General features: G+C 42.7%; 1 protein-coding gene across 1 annotated transcript in view; it reads left to right on the forward strand.

Annotated features, from left to right (window-relative positions):
- RAB3B (RAB3B, member RAS oncogene family) overlaps nucleotides 1-24,276 on the forward strand; it is a 966,803-nt gene that overhangs the window by 732,430 nt on the left and 210,097 nt on the right. Inside the window, exon 4 of the mRNA XM_069642203.1 lies at nucleotides 23,655-23,779. Coding sequence (XP_069498304.1) covers nucleotides 23,655-23,779 — 125 coding nt within the window. The remainder of the gene's footprint in view (nucleotides 1-23,654; nucleotides 23,780-24,276) is intronic.

Below are 24,276 nucleotides of genomic sequence, written 5' to 3' on the forward strand. Positions count from 1 at the left end.
GTGACACAAGACTATCTTCACAGTTCTATCTAGATGTGATGCATGCTAATCTCCACAATTCTATCTAGAAGTGACGCAAGTTTACCTTCACAGATCTATCTAGATGAGATGTATGATTATCTTTGCAATTCTGTGTGAATGTGACGCATGCTAATCTTCACAATTCTATCTAGCTGTGACGTAAGATTATCTTCACAGTTCTATCTAGATGTGGCACATGCTAATCTTCACAATTCTATCTAGAAGTGACGCAAGTTTATCTTCACAGATCTATCTAGATGAGATGTATGATTATCTTTGCAATTCTGTGTGAATGTGACGCAAGCTAATCTTCACAATTCTATCTAGCTGTGACGCATGCTAATCTTCACAATTCTATCTAGCTGTGACGTAAGATTATCTTCACAGTTCTATCTAGATGTGGCACATGCTAATCTTCACAATTCTATCCAGAAGTGGCGCATGATTACCATCACAGTTCTGTCTAGATGAGATACATGATTATCTTTGCAATTCTGTGTGGATGTAATGCATGCTCTTCTCCACAGGTCTATCTAGATGTAACATAAGATTATCTACACAGTTTTATCTAGATGTGACGCATGCTAATCTCATGTGGACCAATGAGTTGCTGGGTAAGTGGGGACCTGGATAACCTGGTGGACCTTATACTCTCCTGATCTCCCACTCTGCAGCAGCAGGCAGCCATTCTCTGTTCCCTCCAATCAGAGGTAGAAACATATCCCTTTATTTCTGATGACCCTCTAATTAAAATGTGTGTATTTTTACTGATTTTTTATATCATCTTTTAAACGTATGTATGTTTGCAATGTCACAGAGCACTTCCTAGCAGACCAAAGGCAGCAGCAGGTTGCGACTTTATAGAAAGATGAGCGAGGGAGAGACAGAGGAATGAGTATATACAGGGGCGTGGATGGAGTGGAAGAGAGGAATTCGCAAGGTGCTCTCTGCAGATGTTCCGGACAGGGAGAGGGAGATAAGTTACTACTGAACGTTTCTTCATTGTGTTTCTGGAAATGATAAACCCCATAGGGCAGCAACTGGATCCAGTATAAACCAGCCCATAATTAACTGAATGTATACCAGGTCATTATACCATCACGTGGAACTGTGAGATGGAAGAGGCTAATTAAAGCAGGGTGGGATATCTCAACGGCCTCTGTGTAAGCACCACTGCATATTCCTTCATGGCAAATATGGATATTTTCTTACACCCAGCATCTGCATCCAGTTGAACTCTGCCAAATGAGTCCGAAGCAACGCGATAAGAAAAAAAACTTCAACCCAACTCTAAAACCTCAAGCTCTACATACACCTCTCAAATGCTAAACAAACACATCCTCTCCTCTGCACAGCAATTCTGCATGCACTTCACTACACCACAACAACAAAACTAACCCCACATAACCCTGCACAACAGCACATGGGAGTCTACTGAGCCGTAAATCGTACCCAAGCTCAGTGAACGGTGCAGATTGAACTGAAGCTGTCAACAGGACATCACTACTCTCGCTCTACCTCTTCCCACTTTGTCATACTAACCCATCCCACACTTTTACCTCTCAGGTCCGCCAGAGCACCAGGTGAGCACTCCACTGGTGACAGTGTGCAGTATAAATGAACTCTAACATTAACAAATGTTTTGTACATTATCCAAGTAATCGGCATGTACTGGTAAAATATTTCTCTGGTGGAAAACCCTTCCTGTGAGAGTTAGAGCAGCCATGCCTGGTCTTTCCGGGCACCCAATTGTGGAAACTGCAACATGAGCTTACCATGTGACATTATTTAAAGAGGCAATATTGTCAATTAAACAATCATAATTATGAAATGCATTTCTTTGTATGCATTAATTGCAGAATTCAAAAGCCATGGAAATGAATATGATAGTGTAAGGAACTCATGGTGCAACAGTAAAGAAAGACACAAGTCATCACAGTTCAATGGTGTTTATTAAACTGTTTGAATGGGTAAAAAAAACACCTAAATCTAAGATGAGAGCAAGCTGCGCCATCAAATAATAATAAGGTATCCTGGTGGCGCCTTGTCAAATAAAAAGGGCCTATACTAAATAAACCTATTGTCAATCCTTACAACTAAGTTACAAAATAGTGTGGGATAATGTTCTCAAGAAAAGAAAGAAGTGTTCACCAAATGATTAGTGAGGATGGTATGCCTGGGTATGCCTAGATCTCCCTTGACCACGTTTAGCACGGGAAAAGGCAGGATGTTTGAGCAATAGAGAAATTGTGATCCTACCATGAGATTGTCAAACTTGATCTCACTTAAAGTCAACAAAGCGGAAGAAAGAGATTGGATCACGCAGAAAGAAGCTACCTTTTTGATAAAAGGTAAGCCACAGATCCCCCAATTCTATACACTCGTTAAAATTCATAAGTCACTGATCTCCCCACCTGGTAGGCCTATAGTTTCGGGAGTTAATTCAATCCTGAAACCCTTGTCGCACTTTGCGGATAAATTCCTCCAATGGCATCTCACGTCTTGGATACGACACAAATAATCACAGAAGTAGAAGATGTAGAATTCGATCCGCAGACTGAAATACTTCTGGGATTAGATATGGTTGCGCTATACATGAGCATTCCTCAGAAAGCCTCCTTAGATATGTTAGAGGAGAAACTTCTCCAAGACTACACTGTCAAATCTACACCAATTTCATGTTTCCTATGATGCGCCGAGATGACATTCATGGAAAATTATTTCCATTTTGACTGAGAGTTCTATAAACAGACGCAACAAACCACTATAGGTGCAATTCTGGCACCGAGTTTAGCCAATTTGCATATGGAGGTTTTCAAGACAACGAAAATCATGAATGCTACCAATCTGCATGTGGCCCATATTGAAACATGGAGACGCCACATTGACGACATTTTTGTTATCTGGAAAGGAACGGTTGTCCAATTAGATAGTTCTCTCTCATGGATCAATATGCAAGATAGATTCTTGCACTTCACCTCAAACCATAGTGTGACATCACTGGACTTCCTAGACATCTCTATTACGGTTGACTCCTAAAACAAGAAATAGTACGTGAAACCATGCAACAAACCGATGGATAAAAACTCGGTACTCCAATACTCAAGCTTTAACCCACGCCATATGCGTGATAACCTTCCTTTGGGCCAATTCCTTAGGTTTAAAAGAAACAGCACTAAAAGGTCTGATTACAACATGGAAGCTAAGAAAATGCAAGAACGATTAACGTGAAGAGGGTAGCCGTGGAAAGTTACAACTAATGCATTGAAAAGAGCGGGCAACATCAACAGAGACACTCTCCTCGAGTACAAGGAACAGAGGATCTTAAAAGAAAAAACGGAATGGATTGTGTTTGTCAACACGTTTAGTCACATGTCTAACGCTATTAAAGAAATCATCGGGAAGAATTGGAATGTTCTGGAGAAAGGCCTACCGCCAATACCAGGACCTATCTTTGCATTCAAAAGGAGTTGGAATATTAAAGATCAGATCACAATGAACGATGTGAGTCTCAGACCTGTAAAGTCTACCAGGTGGGGTTTACCCGAGTTGGTTGGCCACTACCCCTGTGGTCACTGCACGTGCTGCCATTTTACGAGTAAAAGCACCTCGTTAGACATTGGTTTACAAACTCCATGGCAGCAAAAGACACATACGAATTGTAACTCAAGGATGGTCATCGGCGTCATCTGGTGTCCGTGCAAAAAAGTTGTCTATTGGGTAAACGGACAGAAAAGCCAAATAGCGGATCAATGAGCACAGGAGTTGTATTAAAAACCACACCCCAAATGCACCTCTGGTAGACCACTGGATAGAGCAAATCCACTGTGTAGAGGATTTGAGATGGTCTATCCTGTATAAGTTGAAACAGGGTGTTGACAGTAATAAAGACAAAAATCTACTGTTGAGGAAAGAACAGCAATTTATTTTCCTGATCAAGAGCATGCAATCAGGCCTGAATGAGAAAATTGATCGGATGATCTAGCTGAGGTTGGATACAGAACCCAACTCTTGGATTACGTGCGGCAGAACATGGAGGATGCCATTTGATAAGGTGACAACCAATTGAGAACTGGTTGACTAATATGTGGAAGTTCTCTTGACAGCAGCAACACAGTAGATTCACAAGGTGATTATTATTCTCATAACGTACTGTGGATCTCCGGGCCCTTGGCGTGTCTTGGCTTGTTTTGCTTTTGTGGATCCATTCGGGGCAGCTCTTCCGGTGATGACGGCGCAGTGTGGCCACGGGGTTAGTGGTGGTGTGTATGGTTCGCCGACCACGAGCGCCCCAGTTGCGTTTTTTGTTTTTTATTTTTGTTTTTTTCTGCCCGAGACTTTTGTGTTGTCTGTGTATCTGGGTGCAAAAGAGATGGAAACACTCAGGGGCGTTTCTGTTTGGATTAACCATAGAGAGAGGACTAAAAGACATCTGATCCACTCTGAGCCTCAAATTTGGATGTACCAATAGGAAGCCAACGTATCTGGAATTGACATGTTAAAAAACAGGAGTCGAACAGCGTCTGCCCCGGTGTAGCTTGGAGATGTCTACTCGCTTGCTGCTGGAAAGAAACACACGCTTCCGAATAGAGCTTTTTGATGGTAAGACTCCACACCACTCGGCTCCTATTACTCAATTGCATGCCGTGGGTTACTAGTATGCTCTCTCTTGTTCCTGCTACTTTGGTTTCACACATAGCGAGAGCAACTTGGCTGCAGAAAAGCGGTAGGCAGTAGAGAGAGACGCCGACATCTCGTAGCACATTCTGTTATGTGAGGGACAGTTAAATGGAAAGGACTGGTTAACCAGGAAAAGATAAATCTACTCTTGGCTCTACATTTGGGTAAGTAGGCCGGCCAAGATTGTCCAATATCCAGCTTAGGACAATTGAGCAAGTTTAAGGATCCTGATGTAAATGCTTAGCTCTGCCCTAGAGACATGCAGGAAGCGGCTACAAGTTGTATTGAGTTAGCTGTTGATCGCCATTTATGTGTTGTCTTTCGGCAGCCTTCTGAAATAATGTCTATTAAGGGCACTGTGTGAACGCAGACCATTCAGAGCAGTGCTATCCAGGAACACATACTAGCGAAGGACGCTCGCGCCCACATCCCGCTCTCAAGACATGAATATGTAGCGTTCGGGCAAATTTTCAAGCTAGAATGAAGTCCGGGCTCCCAATGAGGGTTATGGTGGGTTGGATGCAGAACCATGCAGACATTAGGGGTCACCCGTTCATACCTGTACTCTCCATTTTTCTAGCCTTCCCGATTAGATGACCGCAAAGAGATATAACAACACGGTATGCTGACTGCGAATGTAAGGAGTCTACCACCCGTTTGGAATGCGAGGAGCATATGGAGGATGGTAAGCATCAGGCTAATGTGGTGTATTGAGTTCCCTGACCTTCCCACGTCGTTGTACATTCAAATGGGTAGAAGACAGTAATCTAGAGAATGATTTTGGCTTCTACAGGTTGGAACAAGGGAAATGCCCTGTACATCAATATTTTTACATTTAACTAATAATCAGACGACAAGTTGGGATTATACTTGGGTTGACAGATGCTGAATCATCAGACGACACGTTGGGATTATACTTGGGTTGACAGATGCTGAATCCCGGGTAGATTATACGATAAGGTGATGTCTATTAGGTGGAGGTAGTTGGAGGAGCGGAAAGGAGATGAAGTTTTGAGATGACGAGTGCAAATGCTTAGCACAACTTTCTTAATAATTAATGATAAGAAGTAGTCTTATTGATACTATAAGTTGTATACATGTGGACATTGAATTCCCTATGTTTGCTATTTTTGTTTTTGGGGAAGACATCCAAAGGTACAAAAGTTTCAGTCAGACTCAAGGATTGACGACTTGACAGATGAACTTTGTTAGGAATCTGGGAGCTACCCAGATGCCGAGATGGCTTATGCAAATCCAATATGTATCTTGTACTTAACTCTTTAGCCCCTGATGATTTTCCTTTGATTAACACACTGAAACCGTAAGGAAAGAAACACATTGGCCATTTTTTTGTATATATTTTTATGTATTGTATATGTAGATGGGATGATGAGAATGAGAATGGTATGACTGGGATGCAAGTGGAAGAGTGCTTTGAATGAGGTATGTCCAGTGCATATTTTCACAGTACGAGTCACTTTAGTAGCAAGATACAGTAGGAATCTATGTGTTAAATTAATGTGTTTCGCATAAGACCACCAGGGTCATTGTGAGATTACTGGCTTGATGAAATGACAGCCCAAGTAGCATTACATGTTTTTGTAAAAAAAGTGAAGAATAACTATTAAAATATGTATTTTTTTAATGCATTGGCTGAACTACTTGTCATCGATGTCTGAATTAAGACCGAATTTGTGAAGGTCTTCCTAGTTAAACAAACAGCAGTATCCGCAAGCTTTGTTTTTTTGGTGTTCAAAGGGTACCCCCCTTTTATTGAGGGATTGCTTGTTGGTTCAATCCACCCTCTACCTCATATTGTGGCTGTTAGGACCTTTGAGCACAGCACACTCCTGGGCCTTGCCAGCAGGAGGTTACAGTTCCTTTCAACAATGCCAGGACTTTCCGGCGACAAGTCTCTTTCCTGCAAAAGTCTCTTGCCTTAGAAGGCAGGCTGTACCATAACAATAAACAAACAAAAGTTCCTTTGGCAATATTTTTCACGTTGGGCGACTGCTCTTCGCCTCTTGGATATTCCTCAGCTGGGCTCTGATCCTTCTTACAACCTTAGTCTCCCTGAATCGGGTTTCCATGCAGCCTTTCACTCAAAAACATATTGCTTGCCAATCTCAATACCCTTTCACCAACTATCCATTCTGGTCGTGCCTCAGCCGGGTTCACACTTGTCATCCCAATGTTCTTGGGTATATCACTATTTACCTTCAATCCGCAAGTATCCCTCTGTCGTGTTCACATTTGCCAGTTTCATAGTTCAATCAGTTTTCTCCCATGTGTCAAAGACTTTCGAGTGTAAGAGGGGTTTTGCTCGACCCTCATAGGACCACTTTGACACATTACACTAGCCTCTCCGAAGTCTTTTGGTTTTCACAGTCTCAACCAACAACACAACCCGAGTCACAGTCCTTTCAAATGAGTGCCCCGCGATGCCTGACCACTCTGCTTCTGAACCTTTTCATAGGGTTCCTTTAATGTTCAATTACACAAGTTCTTTGCTCAACAAGGTTGCCGACCTGCAACCTTGGGCCCAGCACAGTTCGGTTTCACTACCTGTCTTCTCCCAACTCACTGTCTGTGCTAAACTGTTAGAGTCTCTTGTCTCGGGAGTCAAGGACGGCACCACGGTGGCAAGTGCTTCTCCCCGCTTTGACTATCAGCGCGGGAGGGCCCTGTGTGCTCTTGACACCTGTTGCACCACATGCCAGCTGAACTTCCCAGTCTTATGATTTTCCTTTTGGAGGCTTTGCAGGTCTGAGGTGAAAAGGGCAAGGGCAATTTCCTCCTCGTCATCCCTCCAGGTTTCCCTGCCTTTCTCCTCTGTTTGAACTGCCAATCTGTGATAGCTGCATCCTCGTGTATTCGGCCTTGCTCGAAGGGTGCTTTCGTGCTCCGCCTTTTAACTCCTGTGAGGAAGGGAAAGGGCCAACAGGTGTACGTAGTTATTGTCAATGCCTGACTTCGCCTGACCCTTGTGTTGTGACATATCAGGTAAACGGCTCGGGTGTTAGTCCATTATCTGGCACTGAGAAGGAAAGTATTCATTTTGGAAAAAGAACTGCTGAATATCGTACGGGGTAGGATGTGGAAAAGGTGTTATAGGGAAGGGGGTACCACATCTTACCCGTCAGTGTCCCACTTCCACTCCCCGAGGACCCCTCATTCAGGTGACCCTCCTGCACTGGTCCACCCCCAGGAACTGGATCCAATAGCGATGACTGTATCCTGGCCACCTGGATGACAGATCCCTGGGGACTAGAGGGTGAGAGGCCTTCAGGTTTCTCACATATCCTTCCTCCTTGCGATGTAGCTGCATTCATTTCACAGGAGAACTGGGAAAGGAAGTCCACATTTCCCTGGTCTCTGCCTTTTCGGTGTTCCACAGTGAAACAATAGGGTTGTAGGTCTAGAAACCATTGCATGACCCGAGGGTTGGAATCTTTGCATTGGCTAATCCAAACTAGGGGTGAGTGGTCTGTAACGAGTGTGAACTTTCTTCCTAATAGGTAGTATCTAAGATGAATAAGGACCCATTTGATGGCCATGGCTGCTTGCTCCCACACAGATTAATTAGTTTCACGTGGGATAAGCTTGAGACTAGCAAATAGGATGAGGTATTCTAATCCATCGCAAACTTGGGACAGGACTGCTCCTAGACCTGTAAGGGAGGCATCCGTCTGTAATATGAACTCTTTAGAGAAGTCGACTACCTTAAGGATTGGGTTCTGGCACAGTATCTGTTTTAAGGTTTTATAATATATATCATCCTCGTCATTCCAATGAAGTTTCTGGGGTTCGCCATTCTAGCATTCTAGCTGTTTTTTCGGGAAAATTGTGGATAAACCTACAGTAATATCCCATTAATCTGAGGAAAGCTCTAAGATCTCTTTTGGTCTTGGGTGTTGGTGTATCTACGACAGCTTTCTCCTTCTCATGTTGAGGATGTACATTCCCATTCCATACAAAGAAGCTGAGGTATTTTATGGCTGACTGGGCCAGTCTGCATTTAGCTGGATTAACAGTTAGGCCAGCTCCTCTGAAGACTTTCATGATGGTATAAAGATGGAAGAGATGGTCCTCCCAAGTCTTACTATGAATGACGATATTGTCAATATAAGCTCCACAGAAATCGGAATAGGGTTGCAGGATTTTATCCATGACTCATTGGAAAGTGGCTGTCACGGTGTAAGAAAGTGTTCATGTTGGAAAAGGGGTCCAGGGGGTGGAACTTCTGACTATCCCACGGGTTAGGGTGGGGAAAAGGTGTTCTAGGGAAGGGGATATTGTGTCTCACCTGTCGGTGTCCCACTTCCACTCCCTGAGGACCCCTCATCCAGATAATCCTCCTGCACTGGTACACCCCCAGGAACTGGATTCAATAGTGATGGCAATGTCCTGGCCACCTTGATGACAGATCCCCGGGGACTAGCGGTGAGACACCTTCAGGTTTCTCACAATAGCCACAAGGAAATATCAAATAAAATGCACGCCTCTTAATGGCAGATTTCACAGTTTAATGTTCCATTTTCCATGTTTGCCTGTACTGTAACTGATCAAATCCTGTTCCTAATATTTTGAAAAGACACAATTACAGTCACTAATATTATTAGGCAATCGGTTTAATTCAACATCACCATTCACCACCCAATTGCTCTAGAGCACTTTTCAATTATGCTATTCCTTGGTCAATCATCATCTCGCATGTGTCCAAGGCACTCCACAGGAATGCTTTCTTTTCACTAACACTGACAGAACAGGAGTCAGACAGGGAAATGCAGTTAATCAATTACAAGACAAACATATTATTTTTCAGAGATGTTACATGGCCCAGTGAAGTTCACTTGTAAAAATCACTTCTCGAGTTCATTAGAGAGACATAACTCAAGGTAAAACAGATGAATAAACTGATTTACAGAAATTGTCTTCCGTAGCTTGCACTGGATACATCTGACAGACAGCATAAAAAAACAGTAGTGAGTCAAATTGTGACATGGGCACCGATACCTGCACAGCATGAGGGCCGAAAATGGCGGGGACATGGCCACAACACCGGCACAGAAGTGTCTTTTCAAGAGTACCCTCCTTACCACTTCCTAATCACAGCGTGAGCCATAACCAAACCATGTTTGAACGGCAGGGATGTCATTTGGGGGTCACCAGGGGACGCAGCTGAGACCCGTGGGGGCCGCAGTTGCAACAACTGGGGACTCCATTGCGACCCCAACTTAAAGAAATTAAATTTAAAAAGGGGTTTTTTTGCAAAAGAAAACGGGAGCTCCTGATGTAGCGGGCTCCAGCCCCGCCACACAGGGTCTGGTGGGTCGCCGGCCCAGTCCTCACCCATCAGGGCGAAGGCTGGGCTGGGGAGACACTCAGTAGGGGTTGGCACTGGCCGTGACATGTGGCACATATCACATAACACGTTCAGTTCCAACCCCTTCTCCATGGCTTCCTTGCAGCTCACAAACAGGAACCAGGAAGGAAGCTCTTGCAGCTTCCTGGTTCCTGTTTGTGAGCAGCACGGAGGAGCCGAGGGTGGCCTGGAAGGACGGACCAAAGCTGCAAGAAAAAGGTAAGAAGGCTTTTTTTTGTGTTGTAATTTGATGTGTATTTTGCATGCGTGAAATGCATGTCAGATGTATGGATGTGAATGTTGAATGAATGAGAATCGATGGGATGTTATGTGTGTTTTTGAATGTTCTGGGTGTGTGGGCGTGTGTCTGTGTAGAGGATGCAATCAATCGATGTAAGAGAAGGTGTGAGTGGCTGATGGCTGAGTGAAAAGTGATGTGATGTAGAGAATGCAATGAGTGGATGTACAAGAAGGTTTGAGTGATTGGTGAGTGAATGGGAAGTGATGTGATGTGTGTTTTTAAATGTGCTGGGTTGGTTGGTGTGTGCCTGAGTAGATAATGCAATTAGTGGATGGGTGTGTGCATGTGTAGAGAATGTAATGAGTGGATGTAAAAGAAGGGGTGAGTGAGTGACTGGTGGGTGAATGTGTATGAATGCGATGGTGTGTTTTTGAATGTTCTGGGTGGGTGGGTTTGTGCCTGTGTATAGAATGCAATGGGCGGAGGTAAGAAAAGGTGTATGAGCGAGTGACTGGTGGGTGAATGAGAATGAATGGGATGGTGTATTTTGAATGTTCTGGATGGATGGGTGTGTGCCTGTGTAGAGAATGCAATGAGTGGATGTAAGGGAAGGTGTGAGTGAGTGCCTGGTGAGTGAATGAGTATGAATGTGATGGTGTGTTTTTGAATGTTCTGTGTGGGTGGGTGGGATTGTGCCTGTGTAGAGAATGCAATGGGTGGAGGTAAGAAAAGGTGTATGAATGAGTGATTGGTGGGTGAATGAGCATACATGTGGTAGTGTGTGTTCTGGGTGGGGTTTGGTGTGTGCCTGTGTGGTGAATCCAGTGTGAGTGTATGTGAAATGGGATGTATGGGTGAGTGACCAGTGGATAAAAGGGGATGCATGTGTGTGTGTAAGGCCCTGTGAGACTGGGGATCACCAGAGCATTTTTGCCACATCCTGTATTTACTTTGCACGTTTTACTGGTATTTTTGGGCAGAGCCAATTTCATGTGTGTCATTCATTGGCTAGATTGACATTTTGGTGCAGTCAGTCTAGCCATTGCTGGCTGTGGTATGACATTCATTACTCAGCATCTTTAAAAAAAAGCCAGCATGATAATTAGTGTTACCTCACTAGACTGATATTTTGGTGTAGCGGCCTGCATATTTTTTTACTGAAGCGTGACTTTTTATTAACTGTGCATCTATGATGAATCAAGCATGACAAGTGGTCTTATGGGTCTAGACTGTCTTACAATGGAACCAGTTTGGACAGGTTTTCATATTGTGACATGTCACTTTTAATGGCCAAAACAGCGGTAGTATGTTCTTACATAGGAGTACTGGCATATAGTACTGGCATATATTGGCAGAGGCAGTTTTGTGCCCAGTGCCAGTAATGATACTATAAAAAACATCTCAAAGGGAACATGAGTATGGTCTCATATGCGAATACTGGCATATGTTGGTGGAGCCAGTATGGACATGTACGGCCACAGCCAGCATAAAAATGTTTTTTATACTGGCATATATTGCAGGCACCGGTGGCTGGTATATTTGTGGACCAGGCAGCGCCCCCATCTTTCTATGTTATGTTAAACATTTCAGCTTTAATTGAAATTTTCACTTGCAGTAGTGCATGCCCCTGCAGCAGCATAAACATCATGGACATTGCGCACACGTGGTGGTCGGGACCGGCCTGGGGTGTGGCGTGCCCTGTGCTTTAAGGAGATTTCCAGCTTCAGCAGTTCTCAGGGGAGCTGCTAAATGTTGTGCTACGCCATTGGGCACCAATGGGTCTGACAAAGGGGTAGCGTGCAGTGCGTGCCTTGAAGTCTGCCAGTGAATCCCCGGGTGAGAAGCAACTCGTGGGTGTTGTCAATTTAAAATAACTGTGTGGTGCCATGGATTTATGTGTGCAGCAATTATATTACATTAAATGGTGGGGGATTTTTAAGTCCTCTGCCATCCAGAAATACACTTAGATAATAAAAACTATGGGGGGTCTTGGGTATATGGAAAGAACCTTTCCCAGGTATTACACTCCAGCAAAGATAACATCATCAGGTGCACTCCCCTTTGTGCACACATATCTGTCTAATAGGTTATTCTATCGTAGTGTTAGCTGACTTATAGATACATATATAACCAGGGAATTTTGTTGATACTAAATCCTGGTCAATGATTTAATTTTCAGGCCTTGCTCGTGCAGCATTTTTCTCCTGGGTAAACAGCAGCGCACGCCTCTCCAGGTCGGTGCTTTTTTGGCTTAACACAGCAAGGCCACAGATAACACGTACTTCTCTGTCCATTGATCCAGAGATGTTTCATACACTAGCTGTAGCCTGCGTTAGAGATTTTGGTTACGCTGTTACAAATACTGGATTATGTATGTTTAACATTTAAACCCCACGTTGAATCTGGAAAATGACATTCCCCGAATGTGTAATCGTGGACAAATCATGCCTTCCTCTGTGCCTCGGTTCTTATATCTGGCTGAACTGAGAGCACCTGAAAACACATGTGCTAGACGAATCTGAAAAAGCTGAAGGTTGTTTGCCATCACTTCCTGTAATGTCACTTGGGGGCAGAGTCAAATGACATCACTTCTTGTGATGTCATCAGGGAGTCAACAGTCGTGTGATGTCACTTCCGCTACCACTGGCATTTTGGTTAAAAAAATGACGTGCCTGTTGAACGTTAGAGTATATTGTACATTTGTCAAGATGTTTGACCCTGTGCAAGTATAATGTTCACTGGTTCAGCGATAGCTGCAGTCTCTAGCTGATTGAATAGCTGAAAATGCATGATTATGAAAGCTAAAGCAATTGGAAACATCTCAAGTAAACTTAAACGGTTAACGAAAGAAGGCACTTACATCTCAGATTCGTGGAGGTGACATTACAGTGCTAGTGAAATAGCTCAGCCACTAAGATAGCTCAGTGAGTTCTCTTAATGGCTGATAGCTGTGTTCCAGTAGTAGCAGGGCCGACTCAGCCCTTCATCCTTCCAACTTTGATAGATTGATTAGCATTAAGCTGAGTAATAATAACTATCAGAACCCAGGAAAGTGCCCTCCATCAATTATAAAGCATGTAGCCTGAGCCTTGATATCACTACTGTTCAGTGACTCCATACTGTTTGATTGCCGCTTTGCCGTTCCAGGGTAAATCATTTGCCTGCTCTGAGCCATTAAATGGGAGTAAAAAACAGCAACCCTGACACTTGCTTTTACCTCCCTTTCACTTGTGTAGCTGACATTTAACATTTTTCACTGTTACTTGTGAATAAAAATTTGAATGCAGGCTCTCCATTGACGATCTTCTGCCACTGTAGCCTCCAGCGCCAAGCCACAAGTGATCCAGCACCAAGCCACAAGTGATCCAGCACCAACCCACAGTGATCCAGCACCAAGCCACAAGTGATCCAGCACCAAGCCACAAGTGCAATGAACAGATCTGGAGAGGCAGGAAATGGCACACACAATGTATGAGGTACTGGTGCAAACAGTCCACCCAGTATATTTACTATCCCACAGAGTGCAAACTTTCCCATGGTTGCACTCAATCTTATCGGGAAAGGATGATACCCTGAAAAGCACTAATGAATGGCTGCCCGCATGTTCACGGGGGACCAATAGCTTCACAGCCTATAGTGGAAGTCTTTCAGGGCTTGTATCGCCCTAGAGACCACATTAAAGGCTTGAGTCTCCATCTTGATCTGCAGATCACTGACGGGGAAAGCCTTCTACCATGACCTATAAAGCTGAATTATTACAGCATTTCAAAGCAAGATGAATCTTGTATGAATCGATGTACACTGTTGGGTTGGTTGAGTGTGGTCAAAAAGGCAGAATCCAAAGAATGCATTGGATGTTCTCTTTAAAGATGCCTTGCAAGTTGCAGAGAATTTAATTAAAAGAACTTAATAAGCTATAGAAGATCCTTTACCCGACAGCACTCAAGGAACAATGAATGCGAACAGGGGCCATTATACAAAACCTAACATGGTAATTAAAAAGACAAAGCAAAATAGATGGTTATGGTCTTCCAGGCTGTTTCTTCTTTCACTATCAAAGATGATTACGAACAAGCCAATACAAAAGGGGCGACACTAAAAACTTGTGATCGCAAAATCGGTCTCTAAACAATCTTTCACTACCTTTGGACTGTAGACAGAAACTCTGGGAAGTCAAAAGTGTATCTGAGTAGGCTGAAAGAGTGATATGCCAAAATATAGATCTTGGGTGGTTTGGAGAAAAGGTGCAAAAAAACTGGATTTTGGGATTTTGGATCAAAAGAGGCATAAAATGTATGCCCCAGACCACAATTCGATTTTTGGCCCACATAGTTGTCGCTAAATGACTCAATCGGAGTCAAAAATTAGAGCCAACAAGGATGTATATACATTTTGGTTAATCGGAGGGCTGAAACATGTTTAAAACATGTTAATCGATAGTTAGGCTGTGTTAATACGCCATGTTTGGACCTTTTGGCGATAGTGAGTAATGACTAACATGCCAAACAAGCAAGTTAAATGAAGGCAAACAACCAGATTCATTAGAATTTAATAAGCAGAAACTTAACCCTGAGGGGCGTCGGTGTGCTGTACAAGAATGAGTTAGATATATGAACACGGCAATAAAATGTAACAATTACATAAAAATGAAAGAAAAAAATTAACTTCAGAATAAAAATACATTAAAAAAGGTAATTCATAGCTCAAAGAGAGAGCATATAAACACCGCAAAATTTTATCTAAAGACGGCTAAAGAATATATATATTTTCATGACTCTTCAAAAAAATTCCAACTCAAGCTAAAGACCAAATGGGGTGCCCGAGTATTTCATGACTATGGCAGTGCGGCAGGGAAGGCCCGATTTTAAAAAGCTTAAGCTCTTTGATTTCCAGGTGCAAGATATCCCTAACCTGCATGGCCCTGGCTCCTCTATAGATCATCAACTTATCTTCCATAGCATATAATTCGACAGCATGGACTGGAAAGGGACACTCAGATGACATGGCAAGAGGAGAATCCCACCATAAAAGTGGCCTCATTTAATTCACGCTCAGCAGTGGCACATGCAGTGGAAATAGGAGAACTCATCCAAGAGTTAGACCTGGAGTTGCTATGTGTGACTGAAACTTGGTTTACTGAAGGGTCTCAAACTATATTTCATAAGTTGGTACCAGAGAAGTACACTATTAGGTTTGTTAACAGAGAGGACAAGAGAAGAGGGGGCATTGCTATAATATATAAGTCATCCATGACCATCTCACATTTGGAGAGATTGGACTGGAATGACGATATCCAGTTTGGGGAATTTTCAATCTCTATGTCACTTACTCAAGCTATAAAAGTGTTGCTGGGTTACAGGCCACCTGGACCCTTATAGAATTTTATGGAGACATTAGACACTCACTTTACAGTAATGGGGAGCAAATATAAAGACATATGATGCATAGGAGATTGGAACATCTGGTTGGAGAGGGATAATGTTCATCCTAACCACGTTGCCCTGATAGAGCTCCTAGATGATCATGAGCTGGAGGTTATTACTAGGGAACCCTCTCATAAGAAGGGTCACTGTTTAGATCTCCTAGCAGCAAGAGGAGGGACTGTTCAATTCGGTGAGACCATCCGACTTCTGTGCAATTACTGTTGCAATTAGTTTCTGTTAGGGGACTGGGACCACAGAGGGAGAAAGGACGGGAGACCACGCCAACATGGTGTCGGAAGGCATCAGATCTAGAAGAAATCCCTGGGGAGGAAGTTGAAAATTGACTGGCATGTCAGGACACCAGTCTGGCATGTGAAGAGTTTTTCAGTAAGGGGGCAGATTTGCTAAAGGAAATCTGTGATAAATACGCACCGCGTAAACTTAAGATCACAAAGAAATCTAAATCTTGGTTTAGTCCAGCATTGGGCCTGATGCACAAACAGGTACGCCAGGCTAATTGACTTTGGAGGTCTTCTAAACTAGACAAAGACGCTGAGAAGGCGAGAGTCAGCCAAAAGGAATATAAAAACACCCTTTTTGTGGCAAAAAAGGATTTCCTTCAAGAAGAAATCAAGCTATCAGGTAATCAGGCAAAAGCTCTATTTGACGTAGTGACAAGGTTTAGAAACCCTAAATGTATGGCAGCAACCACCACCGACTCACACGAGCAGGCTAATAAGTTCAATGGATTTTTGAACAAATAATTGTGGATATCCAGAAGAGTATTAACGAAGTGATGATTGCGGAAGAGTCGGAAGAACCTAGTGAAGAGCTAGAAGTGGTAGAAAACCAGGAAAAAGAGGAGAGTTTTTGCTTCCAACCCATTGAGAAGGAAGCAGTACAAGCCCTAATTCTCCAACTAAAACCCACAAATGACCTGCCTTTTCCTATGCCAGCATGTACTGCCATTCGCTTGGCAGCTAACCTTACCTCATTTATAACCACTTTAGTTAACAAATCCTTAACAGAGGGTTGTGTCCCACGCTCACTCAAGGGAGCGTTGGTAAAACCCCTGTTGAAAAAGCCCAATCTAGGCACTATGGTGCTGAAAAACTACCACCCAGTGGCCAACTTATGCTGGACCTTAAAAATCTTGGAAAAGATTGTCTGCAACCAATTCCAGCAGTTTGTAGACAGTAAGGATATCTTAGATGAATATCAATCGGGGTTCCGCCCAAATCATGGGCCTTATTGGCAGTCCAGGACGATTTGCTGGAAGCTGCAGACAGGGGAAGCAATACGATACTATTGATGCTCGACCTGTCGGCGGCGTTCGACACAATTAACCATAAGATTATCCTCCAACCGATTGGTAAAATAGGGAGAGCTGCTAAAGTAGTGGTGGACTGGTTTGACTCCTTTCTACAGGACAGAACCTAGCAGGTGATACTGGGAGCCTTTCTTTCAGAGCTAATACAGTTGAGATGTGGAGTCCCCCAAGGGTCAGCGGTGTCACCTCTGATCTTTAACTTGTATATCCAACAGCTGTTTGATATTTTGAGGAAACACGGTCTACGATTCCATTCATATGCTGATGACACGCAGATCTACGTGGAGACAGATAATTTGTCTGAGGCATTTGAAGGGATCGAACGGTGCATGCAAGACATCAAAAAATGGATGGCATGCAACCAGCTGCAGCTTAATGCATCCAAAACAGAAGTCATTTTATTTAGATCAGAGACAAAATACAGACTCGAAGAAATAAATATAACGCCGCAGATCCTGGGTGAAGACATTCCGTTTTCAAAGAAAGTGAAAAACCTTGGATGCATCTGGCAAGAAAATCTGGCCAGCGAAGCCCAGGTAGGGGCCGAAGTAAAAGCAGTGTACTACTCCTTGCGTATGCTTAGGAATATACTCCCTTTTTTGGCACCTCGAGACCACTCCATGGTTGTAGGAGCTTTGGTATTGCAATAGTCTGATGACAGCGATCCCTGTGAAACAGATGGTGAGACTCCAGAGGGCCCAGAATGCAGCAGTCAGGCTAATTGCCCATCTACCAAAAAGGGAACATGTCTCTACACCTCGGAGAGCACTCCATTGGCTTATGGTGGAGGACCGTATCAAATGTAAGGTGGCGTGTCTCATATACAAATGTTTTCATAAGCTCACACCCAGTTATCTGAATACCAGAATCCACCAGTACCAGCCAACTAGAGTCCTCCGGTCAGGAGACAAACTCTTGGTGGACATACCTCGGACTAAACGCACCTCAAAGGGTGACAGGAGGTTCTCTGTGTTTGCTCCAAAGTTGTGGAACCAGCTACCTATAGGTACACGATCATGTACTACATTGGAAAGGTTCAGGAAAGAACTTAAAAACTTCCTATTTAAACAATTCTATGTATCAAGGGCATATTTAGCCCACCACAGCTAGAACTCGACCTTAGTTAACATCTGCGCCCGAATGCAGTTCTTTCTGTCTGGTGCGTGTAAGAAATAAACAGACAAATAGATATACCCTGCCTAGAGCAAGCACCTTCTAGACTATGGAGCACAGCAGGAATTTGAAACAGAAGTGAAACAGTAAGGAGTAGAGCTGAGTGAGTGAGGGAGCAATGGATTAAAAAGTCCACTAGTCAATAATAAAGTAGGCTGCCGTGAGAAAAATAGGGCAAGCAGTTTCTAAAGAAACTTCCTAAAGTCCAATAAGAAATGGTCAAGTCGGGATAATGAGAGTCAGAATAACAGTTTGGAAATCAGAAAGAGAAAGAAAGGGAGGACTTTATCTTTCCCAATAGGGCCAATTGCTATAGACATGGTTGGTGTCCGGTCAAAGGGTCGACTACAAAGGGTCGAATGGTCAACGGATCGACACCAAAGGACAGAAAACTAAAGGATCGAATTTTTTTTTAAATTACATTTATTTTTTGGGTTTTCGTTTATGGAAAAAAAGTGTTTTTTACCACAAAAAACAGGGGTTTGGAGAGAGACCCCCCAAAAAAAAACATGTAAAAAAAAAACATTTGGATCCTTTTGTTTTCGGTCCTTTGGTGTCGACCCTTTGACCAGTCGATCCTTTGGTTGTCGATCCTTTGACCTACAACCGACATGGTTTATATATCCAGTCAAAATGGAACTTCAAGTGTATCTGAGAATTGAAGGTAAACCCAAGGGATTTTTCCATGTAGACAAATATAGCCCAGCTCCCAAGTAAAGACAGTGCAGATAAACATTTTTGAACCATGGAGGATACATGTCAGAAGTTCATTTTTCAGCTGATCTGGTTTTGGAACATGAAATGGCTGCATGCAGATAGGTTTTCATGTCATGAAAAACAAAGGGCTTGTCCTTTGCTCTTAGCGCAAACTATTGAGACTGTATATCCTTGATCTGGGGTATATTTGGTTGTGCCCAAAAGAAATGATTTTGTAGAGTCAAAAATGATTACCACATAATCTAGTGTTCGGTATCCAGTGGGTTCTGTATTAAGACTATATTTCAGAAAAGTGTAGATTTTTCAGCTCAACCTCTCAGAACGTTAGTTGTACCAGAAATGCTTTATCCTTGTACATAAAAAGTGGTAAGAATTACATTTTGTCTTGTAATTTTCCAAAATATTTCGACTTTAGTAATCAGATAATCCTCTATTTTCGTCTAATTCATACATGGATAAGCAGCACTACTTGACACGTGATGACCTGTCATATCCTCAGTTAAAGCAGGACATTAATTAGATGTATTTAATATTGGTTTCTGGAGCATGATTTTTACTGTGACTATTGAGGGCTGTCACTTGTAAAGAATCAACAGTCATTCTGTGCACAGAAGGATAAACTGGAAGAAGAATATTAACAGGCTTCAAATTTGAAGGGAGAGTTGAAATGAAACAGAGAGCAGTAGGGATGGGCAGATCAGTACCAGAAGGATAATTTTACGGTAAATAGGGTTGAATGAAGGCGTTCCTTTCTCTGCGTGATGGCTCCAATGTGTTTAATACTGCTTTAAATAAAAAGAAAATACATATTCTCACACGAGTATTTATTATTTAGTTGACATGCAATTGATTGACCTCACATTGTTTAGTATTGAGGTTTCTGTATATGCTTAGTGAGAATAACACTTTTTCACCAATGATGCTGATGACACCCAGCTGGTTTTCGAGTCTACCGGGGATCATTTGATTGACAACAAAGCCCTCACTAACATCTACCAGTAGATAGAACTCTGGATTGCGTCCAATTGGCTTTGTCTAAATGGCAATAAAACAGAGATTCTTATTTTTGGCTCCAGACTGGCTCAGGCGAAACTGAGCCCGTCCTTTCAGAGTTTTACAATTGGTGATAACATCATACCAGTTCAAACCAAGGTAACATCTCTGTGGGGTCCAGGTGGAGGCCAGCCTGAACTTGGAGGCACATATTAACCTGCTGAGTCAAAGCTGTAATTATCATCTCCATCTTCTGAGAAATATTCGCCCCTACATCTCTGAACAGAACAGTGCTACAATAGCTCAAGCTACTATTATCTCCAGGCTAGACTACTATAATGCCCTGTTGAATGGAGCTTCAAGCATAAAAAAATATAAAGTTCTACAAAACGATGCAGTACGCATCATTAAAAAAAAGACTCTAAGCGTGCACACATCTCAGACCATCAACAACGTCTTCATTGGCTCCCTATCAAGGAAAGGATCTTGTTCAAGACGGGAACCTTGGTGCACAAGTGTATTTTTGGACAAGAACCTACCTACTTAAAAATGTCTATTACACAGTACTGCCTGACCAGAACCCTTCGTTCCTCTAATAAAAGGTAGATTATCTGACCTGAGTATAAGCGCACCAATGGATGGTGAAGATCCTTCTCAGTCAGAGCAGCAATCTTCTGGAACTCCCTTCCATCTACACTAAGATCTGTGGCAGCCTTTAAAGTTTTCAGAAAAACCCTGAAAACACACCTCTTTGCGTGTCTTCCCCCTCTTTTCTTGCCGCCTATGTTCTTTACTGGGATGTAGGTTTCACACGAACACAGTAGTTAATGTAAGATAGCATGTAGAACTGACCTCAAGCCAGACCACAGTCAAACATAACATGGTCTTCCAAACAGAATTGCTTACATTGTTTAACATAACCCATTGATGAGGGATATGCTCTGGTATGTTCTCCTATTAGTGAATGGTGGCGCTTTCAGAATACATTTCATTGGTGAACCAAGAAGCAGATTCTTTACAGCATTTCATACATTTTACACCAGATATTTCTTTGGAAATGTCTACGGGGCTGATTGAAACAAAGTGATCAAGAGTATGTGTATTAACTCCACCCCTCTGAGTAGTGTATGCAACGGAAAGAGATATTTCAGGCATGCACGAGATGATGCGACAAATCCGCAAAGTCTGGGCAGAAGATCTTCATCATATTGGGTTTGGTGGGAGACCGACACTGGATCAACCGTGTTGGAACAACATACATATCACCGAAGTCCTCAAAGTGGGGCATTTTACCAGGTGGGAGGAGCTGGGGATACAGACCCGCACTGATGTGATACACAACGGGCACCTATTGTCATTTAGTGATATGCAGGACAGGTTTGCTAACCCACTGGGGAGCAATACAACAACCTACAATTAACACATGCTTTCTGTGCCCATTTCCCTGTGCTGGCCGATATTGCAAAGTGTTCTCCCTAGAAGCAAACATTCTCCAGGCCAGGGTCCTGGCGAAGGTCACATCGACACTCTACCAGGTGATTACTGCTTTTCGGGCCCAGGAGCTGTCCCGGCTCTGTGAGAAATGGGAGAGGGCAGTTGGCCCACTGGAATCGGAAGAATGGGTAGAGGCACTAATGTTCCCATGAGAAATTGACATAGACACTAAACTCTGCTTAATACAGTATAAGGTACTGCACCAGGCTTATCACTCTCGCGCTTCGATGAAGAGGTGGGGGTGGTGGAAGATGGGGACTGTCGGCGATGTCGAAGGTCAGATGGAACCTTCTTCCACATGATCTTGGACTGTGATATTATACAAGACATCTGGGGCAGATGCATCTGCAAGATCTTGGGGTTCTGGTTTCTACAGTTCCGCAAGACCCGACAATGGCAATGCTGGGGGTCTGGGGAGAAAGGGAGTATACCAATTATGAAAATAATGTCCTTGCAGTGGCAATGGGATTAGGCAAGAGAGTCATAGCCGCCACGTGGGTATACTCAGATGGACTGAACTTTAGCCGCTGGACCAATGAAATGGACCAATGTGCGTCCCTAGAGAAATGCATATATAATGCCAGGGGTTGCCCATGGAAGTTCCTGAAGGTGTGGGGGAAATGGACTGGGAATGCGTGAACACCCGGATTGGGCCATACCACATGTAGTCGGACTGCTGGGTCCCGGAGCCCGGGGACCTGAGATGCCAACATCTACCTCATTTTGGTTTCATAGACCCTTTCTCACCTGTTCCCCACCTCCCCCTCATGGTTTTATAGATGCGGTATACTGTACCTTAACAATGCAACCTTATTTGGTTTTACGTTGGTTTTATGTTGGCTGTTTTGTTCTGTTTATTTTGTTTGTCCTGTAAATTAATAAACAGATTTATTTAAAAAAAAAAGAGTATGTGTATTGGACCCCTGAGTATAGATGATCTTAATTAGCTGAAGCTGGCAGCCCTTTCTTGAGCAAAATATCAGAAGAGACATTGCCACAATAATGTCTAAGTGTGGAAAATTACATATTTTTTCCCCACTCTAAAAGAGCAAGAATAGTGAATAAAAAATGGTCATATCAATCCAACTGGATTGGCTTCTCAACACATACTATATTTGTTTTTTTTTTAAAGTTCAGGATATTTTGCTGGTGAACAATGCACCTTTACTAAGATGATTGAGGTATTCTGCCACCTGGCTTTTCCTTTCCCAAAAGAGTTGCCCAATTTTGATGGGAACTATTTGGGAAGACTTAGTTAAAAAGGATTTCCGAAAAACTCTTCGATGAAAACAATAGGATTGAGTTACAGCACATATTTGAGGGAATAAAGTGACATATTTGTAAAGCATCATCCGAGATCTAACACTGTGAAGCCCAAAGTAGGTTATGCACTAAGCATAGTTAAAATGTTATCTAGGCTCCATAGTCGTTTGTTATGTATTTTATGAGTTTCTATTTTATGACTATTTAATTAAAGTAAATTAACTCCATCAACTTTGTTCACCCAAGCTCTTAAGAATGTCACATTTGTCAATAAAATTGCAAATCAAATGAGACAATAAGTGTGGCAAGCAGGTGTACATATGGGTTTCAAGATGATCCCTGGGGGACCCCACAATTCATTGCAAAGTCACTACACGATCAGTGTTATTCCTTGTAAAACAGACGTCGAACCATTCAAAAGCTGAACTTGCAAGACCCATGTGTTCCACGAGATTCATGGGAATGGCACATCATGGCTGCCAAGTGGTAGTCTTCTTGTCAAATGTGTTGCCTTTGTCTTGCACAGGCTGCCAGGTCTGTCCCTCTCAACCTTTTCAAGGAAGTCCCTTCAGGGCATACTGGATATATTCTCACTAGGATTAAGCCCCTCAAATCTCCCCTTGGCCATGCCACCTAAATAGGTCATCGTGCTCATGATGTCCTCATGACCCCCTCAATCAAGATCAGTTTATCGGGAGCTCATTTGATAAATCCGCTGGCTAATACCCTGGTGCAGATGAAGCTAATCATATGAGCTCACTTTTAAGTATGCCTTTGGCTATCAAACTATGAGTTGAATACGGACTCACCTCCTGTTAAAACGGGAATATTCGCTAAACAAATTACTGCCATCTTTCATCATATGGGATTGGAAATGCAAACATATACCTGCTGATCTAAATTTAAATGTGCAGAAAATGCTTGCAAACCTATCTTCTCTGTCTCTCACCACAGGGCTACGCAGATCAAGACCTACTCCTGGGACAACGCACAGGTCATCCTGGTGGGGAACAAGTGCGACATGGACGATGAGAGGGTTATTTCACCCGATAGAGGAAAGCACCTGGCCGATCAATTAGGTACTCGAAAAAATGTTCATGCTTCACATGTTAAGTGTTGTCAAGTTTCCCAAGACCATGAGTGAGAAAGCAATCGAGCGCATTTCTTTCTTGGTATTCTGGGATTAGCAGTTTTGTTGTTTCCATTTAAAATTTAGGAGTAAAAATCCCAGGACTTAAAGAAATAACCAGGACTGGATAGCTTTTTTTTATAGTGAATTTGTTTTATATTAACACCTTACACAAACCAAACAATAGATGAACACCATTATATTTTACTCCTAAACCATCACAATTGTAGCATAAACACTAAACTTATACAATTCATACAAATTCTATAATCGCATTGATCAATTAATACAGATTTTAAAATCATGGAATTCATTATGGATTCATAAAATACCTTTCGTTAATATTTTTAATCCAATTCAATGGGTGTACTTGAGAACCCTGCTTATTTGAATATCATGCCAGCCCTCTTACATAAAGCATATGACTTTCTCAACTCTCTCTGGAAT

This window comes from Ambystoma mexicanum, chromosome 1q (genome assembly GCF_040938575.1).
Source record: "Ambystoma mexicanum isolate Mex_15411 chromosome 1q, UKY_AmexF1_1, whole genome shotgun sequence".
Lineage (NCBI taxonomy): Eukaryota > Metazoa > Chordata > Amphibia > Caudata > Ambystomatidae > Ambystoma > Ambystoma mexicanum.